This window comes from Tasmannia lanceolata, unplaced genomic scaffold (genome assembly GCF_043159265.1).
Source record: "Tasmannia lanceolata isolate RefF3 unplaced genomic scaffold, GAP_Taslan_0.1 ptg000020l, whole genome shotgun sequence".
NCBI lineage: Eukaryota > Viridiplantae > Streptophyta > Magnoliopsida > Canellales > Winteraceae > Tasmannia > Tasmannia lanceolata.
In genome coordinates, this window is record NW_027518697.1 from 16134500 (window position 1) to 16150457 (window position 15958).

Here is a 15958-nt window from a genome sequence, read left to right on the forward strand (position 1 = left end):
CTTTTTCATGCAAAATGAATTTTCTAGCATGTGCTCATGAAATTGAAGGTTTTCCCTGTGTTCATGAAAAATTACGAACCTATGAGATATTATACGGTCTGTGAAGGACAGTGTTTTTCGGAAAGTACGGTGGGCCCCACATTTAAATGATGATCCAAATCGTTCATTTGGCCCAACGTAAATAGTATGTATCCTGCAAATCATGATCCTAACCCTCATATATGTACAGGGACTGCACACTATAGAAACCAACGGAGGGTTAGGATCATCCTATGGAGATGACCGGTGGGGTACAACGTAATTAGGCCGTGGGCCACAAAATGAACGGTTTGGATCCTTAGAAGTGCGACCGCTGTACGTTTTAAAAAACGCGCCGCCTATAAAATCTCCAGCGATAACCTATTTACGTGGTGGCCCAACAAATGAACGGCTTGGATCATCCTATGAAGGGATCCTTTGAGTAAAATACTGGACTATACGGTCACACTGCATAAAATCAATGATAAATTCGCACCCACCGTTGGATAATTCGCACCACTCCAAGTTAAAAAGCATTAAAGTCTCCTCCTCTGGTCTAGTACTTTTGGGTGCGAAGAGAGAGAGAGAGAGAGATAGAGATGTCGTATCTTCTACCCCATCTACACTCTGGGTGGGCAGTGGATCAGGCGATTCTTGCCGAGGAAGAACGCCTTGTAGTCATCCGATTCGGACACGATTGGGACGAGACTTGCATGCAGGTTTCTCTCTCTCTCTTCGTTTCTTTAATTTTCAGTTCTCATCAAAATCTATGTTAGGGTTTTTTGAAGGATCTTTCTTAAATCCCTCCGAAGTCTGTCGCAAAATCTGGAATATAGGTTGTAAGTTGTTTAATTATGTTGAAATCCTATGAAATTAATGCTCCCGAATTTATTATATAAAAGCGTGTTATTATGCAGAATGCTTATATATATTTTTTCTTTAATGGAAATGAAAGTCGTAGAAGAATTTGTGGATCTGTATCTCAGTCGTAACTGTTTGAAGAATTCACGACCCAGATTAAATCTTTTGCAATTAAACCATTCGGCATTAGATTTGTCTCGTGCTCCAGTATTTCCTCCTTGATTTCCATCACTTGATTTTTCTTTATCAGTGGGATAAATATTTCCACCTCGACCGTGCCAACGAATTCGGGAGCACTGATAGCCTCCGCAATTTGATTGAACAATCATGTTTTGCAAAGCTTGCTCTAGTGTTGAGATCGTAGATGGTTGAGATGGTAGCGTTCTGGTTCATTCTATGCTCATGTGAGCACAACGAACCCATCAATCTCTCCATTGACATAGATCCTGCGATTCTTCGATTGCCGTGACAACATACTTAAATTCTACGGTTAAAGGTCGCATGATCTTTTCCACAATTCTTGTGTCTTTGAGTTCTTCACTGTTAACCCTTAATTGATTAACAATAGATTGAAATTGATCAAAGAATGTCGAGATGGTCTCTCAGTCGTTCATGCGTAAAGACTCGAAATATGCCATCATCAGTTTGCTGTACTTCACTGCCCAAAAAGTAGGACATTAATCTCATGTATGTCATTTCAAACTAGGAAGTCATAGCCTCCCTGAATTCAGTAAACATTTCCTTGCAATTTCCTGTAAATATCAAGTCATCAACATAAAGACAAACAATAATGAGATCACCATCAAAGTTTGACTTGATATATAGGGTATGCTTGTAAGGACGCTTCTGGAAGCCATGCCGTAGAAAATATTTATCTATCCGTGTGTACGAGGCTCCAGGTGACTGTTTCAACCCATACAACGCCCTCTTCAATTTATAAACTTTCTTCTCTTGCTCTTTTTTCACATAACCATGCGGTTGCTTGACATAGACTTCTTCTTTAAGAACACCATTCAAAAATGCAAACTTCACATCCATCTGGTGAAGTTCCACCTTTTCTGAACTGAAGTGCTACGATCATCTGAATGGTGTCCATTCTGGCAACAGGTGCGAACATCTCTAAGTAGTCAATATTTTGAATATGGCTCCAATTCGATTCGGTTACAACTTCCAAAGCTCAACGGAAAAAATTTCGAAAATTGGTTTGTCCAATTGAAAGTATTTTCCATATCCTTGGATTTATGGAATTTGGTGGAGAGTGGCTACACCGAAGTGGCCGATTCAAAAGCATTTGAAGCACTAGATAAGGAGGAGAAATTTTATTGGAAGAGACCCGGAAGGAGGATCAAAAAGCCTTGTATGCAATTTTTCAAGCCTTAAAAGACTCGATATTTAAAAAAAATATCAAGTGCAGAGACAGCGAAGGCTGCGTGGGATACTTTGACCGAGTTTCTACCAATAAAAATCCTACAAAAGGGCTGATCGAGTCAAACGGGTGCGGTTACAGATGCTTAGAGGTGATTTCGAGTCTTTACGCATGAACGACTCGGAAACCATCTCGACATACTTTGACCGAGTTTAATCTGTTGTTAACCAATTGAGGGTTAATGGTGAAGAACTCAAAGACACAAGAATTGTGGAAAAGATCATGCGATCTTTAACTGCAAGATTTAAGTATGTTGTCGCGGCAATCGAAGAATCACATGATTTATTAACCATGTCAATTGAGAGATTGATGGGTTCGTTGTGCTCACATGAGCGTAGAATGAATCAGAAAGCTACCATCTCAACACCGGACCAAGCTTTGCAAAGCAGGATTGTTCAATCAAATCACGGATGCTATAAAGGTGGCCGAGGTCGTTGGCGCGGTCGAGGCAGAGGTGAAATTTTTTATCCCACCAATAAAAAAAATATGAAAACCTAGGAGGAAATACTGGAGCACGACACAAATCTAATGTCAAATGCTTTAATTGCAAAAGATTTGGACATGAAAGAACTAACTGTCGAACCAAGATGCCGAATGAGCAAGCAGAGCATGCAAATACCGTCGATGATGAAGAGAATATGGTGCTTGCATGTGAAGCAAATGAACCAGACTGACAGTCTAAGATATTTAACTTCCACTAGGCTAGATATTTCATATGAAGTGGGAATTATTAGTCGATTCATAGAGAAGCTCTACCAATCAGACTTGCATGCGGCGAAGCGCATTTTGCAGTACATCAGTGGTACCTATGATCATAGAATTTTTCATTCCTATTCTAAGAATTTCAGTTTGGTAGGATATGCAGACAGTGATTGGGCAGGTAATATGGAAACTCGAAAAAGTACTTCCGAGTATGCTTTCTTTCTCGGAGCAGGAGCATTCTCCTTATCTTCGAAAAAACAAGTGGTTGCATTGTCGATAACAGAAGTAGAGTATATGACTGCAGCCGCTGTGGCGTGTCAATCAGTGTGGCTTCGTAGGATGCTCGGTGAATTAATACATGAGCCGGGAGGCCATACTAAAATTATGTGTGATAATAAGTCGGCTATCGCATTAGCCAAGAACCCATTTTTCCACAGGAGAAGCAAATACATCGCTATCAAATATCATTATATACGAGAGCTAGTCAGAGGAGGAGAAATTGAGCTTGAGTTTTGTAGATCTGAGATCAGATCTCTGATATTTTGAGAAAACCATTAAAGCGGACTCATTTGAAAAATTGAAGTAAATGCTCGGTGTTGTTGATTTCATTTGAAAAATTGAAGTAAATGATCGGTGTTGTTGATTTTAAAAATTGATTTAAGGGAGGCTGTTGAAAATTAAATCAATATTTTAATTAATGAAAGTGATGGTTGCCGACAAATCTTGAAATCGGCAGATCTTTGGTGGCTGGTAAATTCGGCGCGTGCAATTTGAAGATTTCAAGATGTGTGAATCAGATCCGTGGAAGTCCTTATGTATTTGTTTTATTTGTTTAGCATTAATGAGCATTGAATGTGCTAGGTGGTGTGATATATGTTGAAAGTGGCATGCATTCTATATAAAGAGGTGCATGGTGTGTGGAATAAAAAAACACGAATTCAATGCACTTGAATCCATAACTCTGAAATATCGTAGCACTTCGAACCAAAACTCTGAAGTATATACTCAAATAATTCTTTGGAAGTTGCAGGAAGTAGGGGTGTCAACGGATCCACTTCGGGTCGGATCCACCTATGTCACAGTCACGATCCATTCAAATTCCTTATCGGTCGGGTCGGAGTCGGATTGTTCTTCGGATCCTACTTTCCACGTCATGATCACGATCCATTTTAATCCGGACCGTCCATCGGAGTGTCCTATTATGTCCCACTAAGCAAAGTAAACAATTAATTTTTTTAAAAAAGAGATAGAATGGCAGTCCACTATTAGTGTGTCTGTATGCATTTTCTTCAACTAAATTAAAATTTTATCTATGTTTAATCTATGTGTATAATAATGCTTGTAAACAATAAAACTAATCAAAATTACGTACACAAATATAATGTATAATTATTATCAAAGAATATGATGCATAAAGAACAAAACCCCTCTCTCTTTTCCTTCGTGAAAGTATGAAATGAAACTACTGATATGAGTGAAATCGCATTCCCATCTGATTCATTAAGTGATAAGAGAGGTTTTGACCAAAATACCCTTTATAGAAGGGTTAGGAACAACACCGAGCATTTACTTCAATTTTTCAAATGAGTCCACATTTAATGGTTTTGTTAAAATATCAGAGATCCGATCTTCAGATCTGCAAAACTCAAGCTCAATTTCTCCTCCTCTGGCTAGCTCTCGTAAAAATGGGTTCTTAGCTAATGCGATAGCCGACTTATTATCACACATAGTTTTGGTATAGCGTCTCGGCTCACGTATTAATTCACCGAGCATTCTACGAAGCCAAACTGACTGACACATCGCAGTGGCTGCAGCCATATACTCTGCTTCTGTTATCGACAATGCAACCACTTGTTGTTTTTTCGAAGACCAAGAGAATGCTCTTGCTCCGAGAAAGAAAGCATACCCGGAAGTATGTTTCTGAGTTTCCATATCAGTGGCCCAATCACTGTCTGTATATCCTACCGAACTGAAATTGTTCGAGTAAAAAATTCCATGATCACGAGTACCACTGATGTATCGCAAAATGCGCTTCGCCGCCTGCAAGTGTGATTGGTAGGGCTTCTCAATGAATCGACTAATAATTCCCACTCCATATGAAATATTTGGTATAGTGGAAGTTAAGATATCTTACCATTAAAAAAAAATTGGAAGTTAAATATCTTAGACTGCCAACTATGTTTTTAAAATGAGTGAGATTTATTAGTTCTTTGCTTCCTTCCTTTTTCAACTCCAATCGTTCTCCAACTGGAGATTGAAGTGGATGACTCAATCTTGAAATGCTTCAAAATATCATTGGCATACTTCTTTTGTGAAATGAATATGCCATCATCAGTTTGCTATACTTCAATGCCCAAAAAGTAGGACATTAACCCTATGTCTGTCATTTCAAATTGGGAAGTCGTAGGCTCCCTGAATTCAGCAAACATATCCTCGCAATTTCATGTAAATATCAACTCATCATCATAAAGACAAACAATAATGAGATCACCATTAGAGTTTGACTTGATATATAGTGTATGCTCATAAGGACATTTCTGGAAGCCATGCTGCAACAAATATGTATCTATCTGCATGTACCAGGCTCGAGGTGCCTGTTTCAACCCGTACAACGCCCTCTTCAATTTGTAAACTTTCTTCTCATGCCCTTTTTTCACATAACCATGCGGCTGCTCAACATAGACTTCTTCTTCAAGAACACAATTCAAAAAAATGCAGACTTCACATCCATCTGGTGAATTTTCCATCTGTTCTGAGCTGCAAGTGCTACGATCATCCGAATGGTGTCCATTCTGGCAACTTGTGTGAACACCTTAAAGTAGTCAAATCCTGGCTTTCGCTTGTAGCCTTTCACTACCAGTCTCGCCTTGAATCGGTTTTCCTGACCGTCGGGTTTGTACTTCGTCTTGTACACTCACTTGACACCAATTGGCTTCTTCCCAGATGGTAAAGAAGTCAACTCCCACGTGCCATTTTTTTTCGATAGTGTGGATCTCCTCATCCATCGTTTGGATCCATCATTCTTCATTTGCCACATCCTCATATGTGACTGGTTCACAATCCGCCAATAAACAAAAATTTACCAGAGTCTCATTAGTTATGTCATCATTAATGTCGTTGCCAGTTGTGATAACATAATCCTGTAAGTGGGCCGGGAGCACCTGCGTTCACTTTGGACGTGCCGAAGACTCCAGAACTTCTGTTTGTGACGGGGAACTTTGTACAGGAGATGAATTCCTGGGTAAAGATCTGTCCATCTCTTCCTTGTTTGGTTCATTGTAGATGATGACACCTTTCTGCTTTTCATCTTTTTGGTTCCATGACCAAGCTTGATTTTCGACAAATTTGACAACTTTGCTCACTATCACTTCCCCCGTCACCGGGTTATATATTTTATAACTGATAAAGTATAAAACATAAATAACGCCTTTCTCCAACAGCTTAAGCTTTAGGAGAAGTTGGTCAGATATCATGGTATCAAAGCCAAAGGTCTCGAGTTCAAACCTCCTGGATAGCAAAAATTCACCTGCGATGGTTGGCCCAAAGTGGAACCACATGTGCCACGTGTTTGCCAAGTGGGCCACACGTGCAGGGGAGTGTTAAAGCATAAAAGATAAATAATGCCTTTCTCCAACAGCTTAAGCTTTTGGAGAAGTCTGTTAGTTAACAATAACCCTTGGTGACGTCGTTGTCGCCAATGAAGATGCATTTCTTGGTCTTATCATCCAACTTCGACCTTCGTTCGTCTGGTATATGTGGATATGCAATACTACCAAATATTCATATGAAAGAAACGTCCGGCTTATTGCCACTCCAAGCTTCTTCTGTGGTTCTATCGAAAACACTCTTGGTTGGACTTGGACATATGTTCAAAAAAAATGCAGCACAGGCAACAGCTTCTGCCAAAAAGACTAGCAAAGATTTAGCTTTTAACACGCTTCTAGCCATTTCAAAAATTGTCCTATTTTTCCTTTCAGCTATACCATTCTGCTGAGGTGTATAGCTAGTTGTAAGTTGACGCTGGATCCCTTGAATTTTGCAATAATTGTTAAATTCAGTTGAGATGAATTCTCCTCCTTGGTCTGATTTCAAAGTTTTTATGTTAAAGCCGCTATGTTTTTCAGCAAGGGCTTTAAATTCTTTAAAATTTCCAAAAGCTTCAGATTTTGCTTTAAATTCTTTAAAATTTCCAAAAGCTTCAGATTTTTCTTTCAGAAAATATATCCATGTTTTCTTGGGAAAATCATCCACAAAATTTAACATGTACATTTTATGTCCGAGTGATTCTACCTCAATTGGGCCACGGTTGTCTGTGTGTACCAACTCCAAAGGTTTTTGGGCTCTTCTGGATTCTCCAACTGGAAAAGAATCTTTGTGCTGCTTTCCAAGAATACATCATTCACACGGGTGATCAAGTGCTTCAATCATGGTAACCCTGTTACCATCCTTTCTGCACCAGTAGCTTTGGTCCTCGAAAATTCAGATGACCGAACCGTAAGTGCCATAACCAATCACTATCTTTCACAATTGTTGAAAGATTCATCACGGCCTTTGTTTGAAGCGTCAGAGGGAACGTCCGGCTTTTCGTCATCTACACTTTTGCAACCATTCTATTGTTCCTGCCCTTAACAGTGCAAACTCCATTTTGGATGTCAATTTTGTGCCAATTTTCGGAAAGTTGTCCATCACTCAATAAATTTCAAAAAAGTCCCGTCACAAAATAAGCATATATGATAGTGAGGTTAGTGCCATCTTTGGACTGAATGCTGATGTTACCTTTGCCCATTATGGGAACTTTAGATTTAATTCCAACATTGATTTCTCCACACTCTGACTCGTCCAAATGTGTAAAAAGCTTCTTATTCCTACACATGTGATTAGTGCACCCTGTATCAAGGTACCATAAGTTTGTGTGCTCCACGTCTGGTTCATTTGCTTCGTGTGAATGTGTGTGTAATGACTGTGTAATTCAAGTGGGTCCCTCCCATTTGGAGGTGCCGATGTCTTTTTGTGGTAATGAGTTTGTGATAAATGAGTGTCTGTGTAATAAATGATAGTGTGAATGTGTGTGTGGTCTTAGTTGATTGCAACACACCCTGGTATAACTTAGCCTTGAAGCCTTGACTATTTGGGTGTCTAGGTGAAGAGTGTTTCCAATTACACTCATTAATTTTCTCAAGCCTTAGAGAGTCCAGAATTTATGGTGAAGGCATGGGAAAAAGCTCGATACGGGTACCGGTGATAGTCTTAGTCCATTTTCTGAGGATGAGGGTTCTGCTACCGTAGTTGTAATCATTGTTTTCTACGACATGATTGCAATCTTCTAAGTTGGTGAACTTGAAAAGGAAAAAAAGTCCCTCCAGGGCATGGAGTTGGAATTCACTTCTTAGTTTTAGTCTCCATTTTCTGGTGAGGTTTTCTATTAAAGCGACAAAGTAGGGTCTCCTAAGGAAATACCTTATAAGACTGTTAGCCCATTTGTCTTCTGCTTCCTCGATTTCTTCCTCGAATATTACTAGCTTGTACCCATTTTCATCTTCAGTAGGGGCAATGTACTCCAGTCGGTCTTGAGTTGTCCGGGCTGTAGGCTTTGCGAATAAGAAACTCCAGTTTTTCAGTTTTTCGCTTTCCTCTTAGTGTGAGCTTCCATCTCCTTCATGCTGAAGGTATGAATTTTCGCCTATGAAAGCTTCTTTTGACCTTCCCAGTTTTTCAGGTGGGCTACTGATTATAGGAAGAGGGTCTTCTTTGTTCAATCCAGTACTGTTGCTGGTTTCCAAGGAGGTTTTTCCTGACGACATCAGCAGTGTCTCATCTCCAGCGCTCCCTGTTTTCTTTGTTTCAAAAAGTTAAGCAATTCTTTCATCCACCTGGCTTTCCTTTACCGTGAAAAGCTCATTTCTTGGACGAATGGTTTCAGGATTCTTTCCCCTTGGGATGCTGAAATCTGCACACCATCCTCCCTTAAAATCTCATCTGCTTTGCCTCTGACTTTTGCCATCTACTCTGCCTGTGACTCTCTCCATCCAAAGCTGCTAGGATTACCATTTTCGTGTTAATTTCGCTGTCTCCGTAGGCTCCATTTTTTTTTTTTTTTTTTGACCAGTTGTAGTCTGGTTTACCAAACCGGAAAGCGGCTTTCAGCTAGGTTTGCGTCCTTCATACGGACTGTAAGCTTGGGCTGATTTCTGCAGAGATTTTTGGGGCTGGAGATGTTAGGATGAATTCAAGATCAACATCCTTGATTTCCTGCAATCTATGTTCGTTTGTCTTTTTTCTTCTCGAGGACTGATTTCTGTGTCCTAGGCTTGGGTCAGGTGGTTTGGGTGAGAGCATTGCAACCAGTCAACTCCGAATTTCTAGCAAGCTCCATTCTGTTCAACATCATATACAGCCTTTGATTGAATGTTTCAGACGCGGAGAGTTCCCAAACCCTAGTTTGTTCGAGACTATAAGGTTTCTCTCTGGTACACCCACGAAATTCCGCCCAAATGCATGACAAGACGATCGAATTCAGGAAGAAAACCATTCTAGAATCAGTGAACGTACCGGCATTCAAACGAAAACTCGATTCAGGTTCTGCTCCATTGCCCCGTTTTCCTCTTTCTACATTCGCCGAGCGTCGTCAAGCTCTTGGTCTAGCGATCTGGGCCACAGTCGATGAAGATTTCTCTTTGAGGAGGAGAATTGGATGTTCCTCGCTGCAGTTTTCGATCGATTTCTGGCGACGTGATACGATGTCGTAAGAGGGCAAAGAATCCCTAGGAAGCGTCTCATGGTGAGTTTTCTTTTTCTTCTCTCTCGCGACCCTTCCCTTCTCCCCGACGTCCTCCTCGGTAATCCTCCCCTTCTCTACGACAAGAAGTTGTTTAAGAGAGTTAGAATTAAGGGAGAGAAGTTAAGAGAGTTGGATTTACTTAAATGGAAATCCAAAACCTCCAATCCTTTGCTGGGATTTTTGTTGTGCAAATCGTTCGTTCATTAATTCATGCTAAGAATATACAAGAAGATACAACGGTTAAAATAATCAAACCATGACTCCACTACTAGAACCATAACTCCACTACTCAACAGCACTAAGGACTCTGAACTGATGCAAAGACTAAACTGATAGCAACTCCCAACAACTCCTTAAAACTCTCAAACTCCATTACCTGGTAGCCCACAACACACAACAGTTACACCGCACTCACATGAGACTATGCACAAATACATGCAATACACAAGTGCATGTATCAATCCTCCTCACTTACAACAACCTTGTCCTCGATGTTGACATTCGGGAATCGCTCCATGATAGAATGGTACGGCTCCCATGTTGCATCCTCCGGTGGAGCACCTTACCATTGGATCAAGACTTCCGTCACGGCTGCGGCTGGATTACACCGTCATCGGTGAGAGGTGGCAAGTCTTCTTGAACTTGAACATTAAGTCCAAGCTTCTTTTAGAGACATGACACGTGTAAGACATGACGGATTTTGGAGCTTGGTGTTAATTCTAACTTATTGGCATCCAGTCCAATATGTTGTATGACTTTGTAAGGCTCAAAGTAATGTGGGGCTAGCTTCATAGATCTGTGAAATGCGACTGTAGTTTGTCGATAAAGTTGCAATCGAAGACTGACCTAAAAAAAAAAGAAGTTGCAATCGAAGATATACCCAATCGCCAATTTCAAACTCTTGATTCGATTGATGTTGGTTAGCCAGTCGTTTCTCATCCTCTCGCGCCAATTGTCAAATTTTCCCTTAAAAGTGATAATATGTAATCACGGTTTCTTAGCTCTGCTTCCATAGCTTTGCACCCTAGTATTGCCAGGAACATAAACGAGTAACTGAAGTGGTCGTACCCCATTGACAGCTTCATACGGTGTAAGTTGAGTGACAGAATGGAAAGCGGTGTTATACCACCATTCAGCCCATGGTAGTCACTTGCTCCATTCCTTTGGCATCCCACCGATAAAGCAACGTAGATAGTTCTCCAAGCATATGTTGACGACCTTGACCTTGGTTTGCCGTCGAATTGAGGATGATAAGCCAAACTCATCTTTAATTTGGTTCCTTGAAGGTGAAATAACTCTCGCCAAAAGAGTCCTGTAAATGTTGAATCACAGTCACTTACTATTGCTTGCGGCATTCCATGAAGCTTAAAGATATGCTCCACGAACAATTGAGCTACTGATGTGGCTGTATAAGAATGCTGCATGGCAAAGTGAGCATACTTCGATAGCCGATCCACTACGACTAAGAAGACCCCCTTTCCTTTTGATATTGTTAGCCCCTTGATGAAGTCAAGAGTGATATCCATCCAAATCTTTTCCGTATGGCCAGAGGTTGGAGAAGAACTGGCGAATTCACATTCTCTGTTTTATGCCGTTGGCAGGAATCACACTCCCGCACGTAATCTAGTACATATCTCCAATAAAAATTTGTTGGCAGCTACCTGCTTGAGTGTTTTATGGAACCCCGAATGCCCACCAGTAGGACCGTCATGGAACTCCCTTAAGATCTTAGGTCTCATTGTTGACATGGCGCTAAGGACAAGCTTTACGATAAAGAATCCCATCAAGCATAGAATATTGAGAAGAGTCCAACCACCCTTCTCTCCAACACTTAACCTTATCTTGCAATTCTGAATTGGTCTCGTACTCCTTTATAACTTCATCAAGCCAATAGGGATTAGGAGATGATATAGCCTGAGCTAATCCTTCATTTGCAACCCTCAAAAGAGCATCCTTAGCCTTGTTTTCCCATCCCTTCTTATTCTCAATTCCGTAATCATAACCGAGTAATTTTTTCAGCCACTTCTGTTAAGTTGGGTACCAATTCGCTTCTCCAAAAGGTACTTTAGACTTCTTTGGTCAGTCTTGATCTTGAATCGACGGCCCAAAAGATACAATCTCCACTTTTATACTGTAATTTTTTTTTTGAATGGTAGTAGATTTCATTAATAGCAGGTAAAAACCGAGGTGGTCGATACAAGCGAGAGAAAAAATGGAAATACAAGATAAGTCCCCCAAATGGACGAACAATTAAAAAAATATTCAAGGAGGTAGGAAGTCAAACAGCTCCGAGCCTTCCCTTGAGATGCCACCTCTAGCGATCTTGTCAGCATCATTATTAACTGGTTAGCATCACTATTAGCTGATCTCTTGACATGCTGAAATGTGATGTTCGATCCGCCTACCCTATCTTGAATCCCATCGAAAAATGAAGCAAATCTCCATGGTTAAGGGAGGGAACCTCCGAGCTATCTTATCACATTAATCGAATCCCCTTCCACCACCACTTTGTCCAAATCTTCATGCTCACAAGTAGCTTGCTTCCTTGATGGACGGCGCTCACTTCAGCTTCACTTGAATCTGCTTCCCCTCTGTGTCCCGAGAATGCCCATCTAACTGATCCATTCTCATCTCTTAGCACTCCCCTAATTCCAGGTGGTCGAGGATTCTTATCCCTTTTTTGTACTGCAATTTTGAGAGCCAACAATTCCTTCTCGCAGGTGGACAAATTCAAATATCTACCTTTGCTTGGCTTAGGAAGGCGATGGGCCTACCTTTTTGCATCAGCATGCCTCCAACTCCCGCTCCTGACACATCGCACTCTGCTTCAAATTGTTTTGTGAAGTCGGGTAGAGCTAAGACAGGGGCCCGCGTCATTGACTCTTTGAGAGACTTGAAGGCTTTTTCATCTAAGTTTGACCAACCAAACGAATTCTTCTTGAGTAAGGCGGTTAGAGACAGACACCTTCCTGCTCTTCTTGAGTAAGGCGGTTAGGGACAGACACCTTCCTGCGGTCCTTCACGAATTTACGATAATATCCTGTGATACCAAGAAACCCATGTAGAGCCTAGGGTGAGTCCGGTCTTGGCCACCCCATATTGAGAAATAATGTGACCAAGGTAGTCAATCTCATCTCTGAACTTCACTTTGACATCTTTGCATGCAATTTATGGGTCTGCAAAATATTTAAAATTTTTTGTGAGTAAATGATATTTTTTTTTGGAATGGTTGTAAGGTAATGATTGTCCCATGAAACACTTCAAATCAGTATATCATCAAATAATACCAATATAAACTTTTGTAAATATGGCTTGAAGATATTGTTTATGAGACTTCGAAATGTAGACGATGCGTTGGTGAGGCCGAAAGGCATTACCAAGAACTCATAATTCGCCATCATGTGTTCTAAAAGCCATTTTTGAAATATCTTCTTCATGGGTCCGAATATGATGATAACTCAATCTATCATCCAAATTAGAAATATATTTGGACCTTTGAAGTTCATCAATCAATTCAATATAATGGGTATGGGAAACTTATCTTTGACCGTCTCCTTGTTGAGTGCTCTATAGTCGTCACAAAGATGCCAATTGCTGCTGTGCTTACGAACTAATAGTACCGGAGAAGAGTTAGGATTTTCACTTGGTCTGTTGATGCATGTCTGCATCATTTCGCGAATGATCCTTTCTATTTCATTTTTCTGAAAGTAAGGGTAGCCATAGGGTCGAATGCTGACACTGGATGGCTCCCTTTTAGCACTATGATTCGATGATCATGAGTTCTTGGAGGTGGTGACCCACATGGTTCGGCAAAAACCATCATCGCAATCTTTTAATGAAGTCTCGAGAACCTGCTCTCTTGAGGTGGATTGGTGGGTTGGCGGTTGGCCATTAATGTTGAATAGTTGCAATATCATTCCCTTCCCATGTTTTCTCGTTCCTTTCACCATTTGTTGACTATCTACTGCAGACTTGGGTTGTCCTTTGACAGTATATTCCTTTCCATCTAATGTAAAGCACATTCAACGTTGCGTGAAGTCCCATTAAATAGGACCTAAGGTCCAGAGACTATGGGCCCCTAGGACAATGTCACAACCACCTAAATGACGGGCTTGATGGTAAGACCTTGGATCGTGACTTCAACTCCTTGGCACTTCCCTTCGCTAGTGGGCCCCTAGGACAAAGGTGCAAATCAATTAACAAAATAATATCAATTTTTTTGGGAATAGATTCGAATATATATAACACGAGGTATGCTAGACTCAAGGGCGCCCTTGCATAGATGGGCTGAAATGGTGCCCCCATTGGCTGCAAGTCAACAGCCAATTGGGGGGGGGGGGGGGGGGGGGGGGCGGCATTTCAGCCCATTTTTGCAAGGGCGCGCTGAGTTTAGCAATCCTCATATAACAAATAACCAAAATAAATGGAAAATTATAGATCAGAGTCCCGCTTAGGTGCAACTGGCTTCTTTTCTTTTTTAAAAAAATGACTAAAACAGAACTAAACATATATCACCGCTGAAATACGGGACTTGGTTCGTATCATTTGCCAATACTCATTTTGGGGGCGTCGGATAGTCCCTTGATTTTTGCATGATAACAACTTGGGATATTTAGGCTCAATGTATCCTAGGCTTTTGGTATTTTTCTTACTTGTAATCTGATCGCTGGCGATCATGTTTTATTTTCTTTTGGGGACGGCTTGTCCCCTCCAACTTATAACTTGATTTTTTCTGGTGAATGGAATGTTTACTGTTACCTTTAAAAAAAAAAAAAAAAACATCTGATACCTCGTGATACGGAAATTGGGTGGGGGTGGGCATTGCGTTGAGGGGGGAGGGGCGCTTTGAACTGATTCTTAAGTTCATTCGTCCTTTGGCAGGCGTCGGTGATCTGCAGCGATGGAGTGCTTGGATAAGGTGTGCAAACCATACAGTTGAAACATATCTTCTGTTCTCAGTAATAACAATGTGTTGGTAGTGATTCCCAATTTTAGCAATGGTGGTATTGATAAAGAATACTGTGTGTGATAACTTCTATGCAATTCCTTCTGTTGAATTCCACCCTTTATGCTGTTGCGGAGGTGTTCTGCTGTACGACTTCTACTTCGGAATCTGCACTTTGCTGTTGAGGATGCCTTGTTCCCAGGGCTTTTCTGTTTCTGTTTTGCTTCCTATTAATAAAATCCTTACCTTTTAAAAAAAATCCGCCCTTTATGCATAATTCGGGCCGTCCAATGGAATTTGTAATCATTGTCAAGACAAATTTAACAATTTTGCTTTCGGTTACAGATGGATGAAGTGCTGGCCTCAGTTGCGGAGACAATAAAGAACTTTGCTGTCATTTATCTGGTGGATATCACCGAGGTGCCAGACTTCAACACCATGTATGAGCTCTATGACCCCTCAACTGTTATGTTCTTCTTCAGAAACAAACATATCATGATTGATCTGGGCACTGGAAACAACAATAAAATCAACTGGGCTCTCAAGGACAAGCAAGAGTTCATTGATATCATCGAAACCATCTACAGGGGAGCAAGGAAAGGCCGTGGTCTGGTCATTGCACCCAAAGATTATTCAACTAAGTACCGTTACTGAGTTATTAGAACTACTCTGTCTTGTGCTTTGTATGAAAAAAATTCAGGTTTATGTAAGATTGTAAGGCAACAATTCACATTCGAAGGCAAATAATACACAATGCTGGTTGTTAGAATTGGATGATTGTTGTGATTCTTTGGCTGCAGGAGACCTTTTGGATTTCCTGATAGGTATTCATCTTGCCCTGAAACCATATCAGATTTTTCCAGTCATAGGTTTTCTCATTTGCAAATAATAGTTATTATAGCTAATGAATTGTTTCAAAATCATTTTATTTGCAAGTAAGGACCAAAGCCACACTCTCAAAATATTAAACTCTTACATTCCTCTTTTTTTAATGGTGGAATTTTATTAGAAAGAAAAGGAGGTCGAAAGGACAAAGAAAACAAAAAGAACAACCAAAGACTACAAAATCATGGACCTCTTACATTCCTCTTCTCTCTGCATTTCTCTCTAAACTTCTTAGGTTCCCCTTCTCCCTCCATAAAACCAGTCAAACCAGCATTCTTCTGAACTATCTCTATGATTAAGGGGATACAAATTATGCTGAAATCAGAGGCAGCCAAACAGCTAA

The 15958-nt window shown here is 40.6% G+C and overlaps 1 protein-coding gene across 1 annotated transcript; it reads left to right on the forward strand.

The window, feature by feature from the left end:
- The first annotated feature begins 549 nt into the window (after window positions 1-549).
- LOC143854434 (thioredoxin-like protein YLS8) lies at window positions 550-15499 on the forward strand. Its single transcript, XM_077364413.1, has 2 exons — window positions 550-737; window positions 15076-15499. The coding sequence occupies exons 1-2, from the start codon at window positions 618-620 to the stop codon at window positions 15382-15384; spliced, it is 429 nt and encodes a 142-aa protein (XP_077220528.1). The 5' UTR covers window positions 550-617; the 3' UTR covers window positions 15385-15499.
- Window positions 15500-15958: the final 459 nt, after the last annotated feature.

What these genes read in the sequence shown, in the direction of transcription:
- LOC143854434 (XM_077364413.1), top strand. Translation starts at nt 618, where the DNA reads ATGTCGTATCTTCTACCCCATCTACACTCTGGGTGGGCAGTGGATCAG. An exon ending in GGGACGAGACTTGCATGCAG is followed by an intron (nt 738 to 15,075) that starts GTTTCTCTCTCT and finishes TTTCGGTTACAG; the next exon opens with ATGGATGAAGTGCTGGCCTC.